Source organism: Entamoeba invadens (genome assembly GCF_000330505.1).
Source record: "Entamoeba invadens IP1 unplaced genomic scaffold scaff_1105074726547, whole genome shotgun sequence".
NCBI lineage: Eukaryota > Evosea > Mastigamoebida > Endamoebidae > Entamoeba > Entamoeba invadens.
In genome coordinates, this window is record NW_004191693.1 from 37,330 (window position 1) to 39,864 (window position 2,535).

The 2,535-nt window shown below is 32.3% G+C and overlaps 1 protein-coding gene across 1 annotated transcript; it reads right to left on the reverse strand.

The window, feature by feature from the left end:
* Positions 1-134: 134 nt before the first annotated feature.
* EIN_212270 (hypothetical protein) lies at positions 135-434 on the reverse strand (the record flags this gene model as incomplete). The annotated part of the gene is made up of 1 exon (XM_004183365.1): positions 135-434. A coding segment is annotated over one exon (300 nt), but the record flags the coding sequence as incomplete, so codon positions are not given.
* Between the last annotated feature and the right edge of the window lie 2,101 nt (positions 435-2,535).

Here is a 2,535-nt window from a genome sequence, read left to right on the forward strand (position 1 = left end):
GTTATATAACTCCCATATCCAGTTTCCTCCGCTTGAGGAATAAACGCACCTGTGTAACTCCCAAATATGTAGTTATTTGTGGTTTTTATTATTAACATAACACTTTGCTTGTTTTGGATGCATTTGTTCAAAACCCTAGATGTCATCCCGTCTTTGTTCGAGTCGTAGATGACAGTGCACGTCTCTTTCTCAGTGAATCGCTTCAAATCGTCTAAAAAAGGCTGATACGACTGCTTTGGGATTGGCGATTTGACTGGTTGCACTAAATTTGCCATAGTAGTTGTGACATCCGTGATTTGGTGTTGCAAGTCCTTTTGGACCAATTCGTTCTGAATCATCCGTGAAGATATCAGTGAAATACTTGACTCAATCTGCACGATGCGTGCCGTCAGGTCGGCGAGTTGCGAAGCAATTTCTTCCTTCTTTGATGGCATGTTTTGCTTATCAAAGTTTTTACAAAAATTTCTTTTTTCTGCCATTGTTTACCATCTTCCAAATTTTGTTAAAATGTATTTAAATAAGTCAAATGGTCTTTAAACAGCATCCTTGTTTTTATTTTCCTTCGGACGATATTTTATATTCTATTTCACACTCAATGTATTTAAATGTTACCAAAATACGTACAATGCCGCATATCTAGTACAGAGTTGGTTATGTCACAAATATATTATAAATATATTGTATATTTTTTATTCATCATCATCAATTATCTATTTTTGTTTCTGATCTACATTCAGCCACGTGTTTACCAGTTTTTTCCTGTTTTTCTCTTGTTAATAGAATTATTACTTATTAATTAAATTATACTACTATTCTTTAGTAATATAATAAGCAATAACTAAAGTAGAACAACTCAGTTTTTCAAACAAAAACCGGCAAAAAAATGTTAAGATAATTCTTTTATGAAAAAAAACTGGTCCAGAACATCGATTTTGCTCTTTACAATAGAATTTCCTTCGAGTCGAAAATGCATTAACTTTTAGTCATATTATGTTGAATGAAATATGAACTTCACACATAAATTGTATAATTCGCTCTTTTATCATGATTTTTGCATTTACTTTCAGCTTATTTTTTGAAGCATAACACGAAGATACTTGGGAGTAGTATCGCGAAAATTTAAAGTATATTGCAATCGATGAAAGTCGTGTAAATGTATAAGGTTCGATGGTTTTAAAATTAAAGAAATGAAACTGAATTAAATAAATAAAAACATATCAGTTTGTGCGGCACAAACTGATTGTTGTGAACGTATTATTAAGTCTTTAAAATGTTTATAATCAAATATAATCGTAACGATAAATTAATTAAGTATCTTTGTTATATTTTGTTGTTTTTAATAATATACAAATAATATAAATCACTCAAGTACTAACTCAACTCAATATGAGTTAATCAATATATGCTTGATATATATTTATCAATACATATTATTAAACTCATTAAACTTTGGGACTTTTTATAAAAAATAGAACTGACAATATTTATTCAATGGTATTTTTAACAATTAGCTTTTACAATGATGTTGTTAAAAAGCTTGCTGAATCAATTTCTCAATTTACAACGTTAAAAACCGCTGTTACGAACTACACTAAATTTATAGTCGACGCCAACTTAGATTTTTCTGACACAGATGACCTTTCGGTTCAAATAACAAAAACTGAAGGGATCCTTGATCGCGTCGACGAAATTTTTGAACGAAGAAATTTGCTTCAATCCACCCTCATCACAACGCTTGAAACAATGAATGGCATTCTTCCTTCTCTTTATCAACTCCAAAATGATTGCGATTTTTCTGAAACGACTGAAAGTACTCCTTATAATTATATATTAGACCGACTCATATCTCTTGAAGAGAAACAAAAGGAAAAGTCAATCAAACTGTGCAACACAAAATTTTTATTACGAAAGGAGGAGCTTCTCAAAATGAAGAAAAAAGAATTGCCACCCACACAAACAATCTTTCCAACTGAAATTTATTTTGGTGTTCAAAGAAAGGTTCCCGTCTTTGAGATGTCCAATTTTATGAGCAAGTCTTGTCGAGTCGAGTTTCGCAACAACTCATTATTCAGAACATGTTCTCTACCAAATGATTCTCACTATGATATGTTAATTTCCTCCAACTTCTTCTCTGAGAAAAACAACAATTTTGATACCCTTTGGAAGTACAAGGAAAGTATCATTATGCTTCAAAACGTCCGTTATTTTGAACTCCACGTTGTTGGATTTTCTTTGATGTCTTTTGGTTTGATAGATGAGGACAGATACACCGCTTTTCTAAATAGACAAGTTGGGTGGTGTAAGGGTAGTATTGGGTACCATGGTGATGATGGTAAAATCTTTTTTGAAAGTGGGGGGTCTAACACCTCGACTGGTGTATGTTACTCTCTTAAAGTTGGCGAGGAAAATACTGTTGGTTGTGGATATCAAGCAGCGACAAAAGAAGTCTTTTTCACTGCAAATGGGAAAATGGTTTATTCAACAAAAATTGTTTGGAAAAATTTAGCAGCTGCGATTGGTGTTGGTGAGTTTAGG